Source organism: Olea europaea, unplaced genomic scaffold (genome assembly GCF_002742605.1).
Source record: "Olea europaea var. sylvestris unplaced genomic scaffold, O_europaea_v1 scaffold29241, whole genome shotgun sequence".
In the NCBI taxonomy this organism is placed as follows: Eukaryota; Viridiplantae; Streptophyta; class Magnoliopsida; order Lamiales; family Oleaceae; genus Olea; species Olea europaea.
This window is the reverse complement of record NW_019247827.1, coordinates 556-1,401: the sequence shown is the minus strand read 5'-3', so window position 1 is coordinate 1,401 and position 846 is coordinate 556. Positions and strand designations below refer to the sequence as shown.

The window sequence follows — 846 nt, the reverse complement described above, 5'->3', positions numbered from 1 at the left end:
TGTATTGCTTTGAGGTTGGAAGTAGGTGAACTATTGAAGTAGGGATGTCTTGCGGACCTTCTAACCAATAAAGGAAAAGAGAATGTCACCAAATGACAACAACAGCAGCACGGTAAGCAAAGCTTCGAACTAACGGCTGCACCATCACAAGATCGAACCATTAACTTCATCATGGCGGATCGAAAGTTAGTGGGATAACAAGGGCGACGGCACGAAGGCACGCTCGTCGAGCAACTCACCTCTGTCAAAATCTAAGCCAAATAAGCCAATCGACACACCGCAGATCATTAGCTTTACGACATCTGAGGCTACGCATCTACTCAATCCACACCATGATGTTTTGGTCATATCTTTGAACATCGCCAACTGCTTAGTCAAGCGTATTTTGATAGACAACGGCAATAGTGCAAACATATTTTTCCTGGAGACCATTAAGGCTAAGGGAATTCCAGAAGAAAATATTACACGCCGAACGACGATGCTAATTGGTTTCAGTGGTGAACAAAAGAATAATCTAGGCGAGATTGTTTTGCTTGTTTATGCGAAAGGGGTTAACCTTCACACCCAATTCCTCCTAATGGATAGTCCTTCAGCATATAATGTTATTTTGGGGAGGCCCTAAATCCATTAAATGAAGGCCGTACCATCAACGTTTCATCAGGTACTCCATTTCTCGACCAAATGGAGAATAAGAGAAATTTTTGGCGACCAAAGGGATTCCAGGAAGTGCTACCAAAATTCACTCCACTCTAACAGTTCTTTATAGCAATTACAGCAATCCCAACCGACCATCCCAGACCAACCAGATGTGGAAGAACTAGATGAAGTACAGATCCACCCCAACTT

At 43.1% G+C, this 846-nt stretch overlaps 1 protein-coding gene across 1 annotated transcript; it reads left to right on the top strand.

Moving 5' to 3' along the window:
- The first annotated feature begins 82 nt into the window (after nucleotides 1–82).
- LOC111384473 lies at nucleotides 83–622 on the top strand. Its single transcript, XM_023008750.1, has 2 exons — nucleotides 83–112; nucleotides 191–622. The coding sequence occupies exons 1-2, from the start codon at nucleotides 83–85 to the stop codon at nucleotides 620–622; spliced, it is 462 nt and encodes a 153-aa protein (XP_022864518.1).
- Nucleotides 623–846: the final 224 nt, after the last annotated feature.

What these genes read in the sequence shown, in the direction of transcription:
- LOC111384473 (XM_023008750.1), top strand. Translation starts at nt 83, where the DNA reads ATGTCACCAAATGACAACAACAGCAGCACG. An exon ending in ATGACAACAACAGCAGCACG is followed by an intron (nt 113 to 190) that starts GTAAGCAAAGCT and finishes ATCGAAAGTTAG; the next exon opens with TGGGATAACAAGGGCGACGG.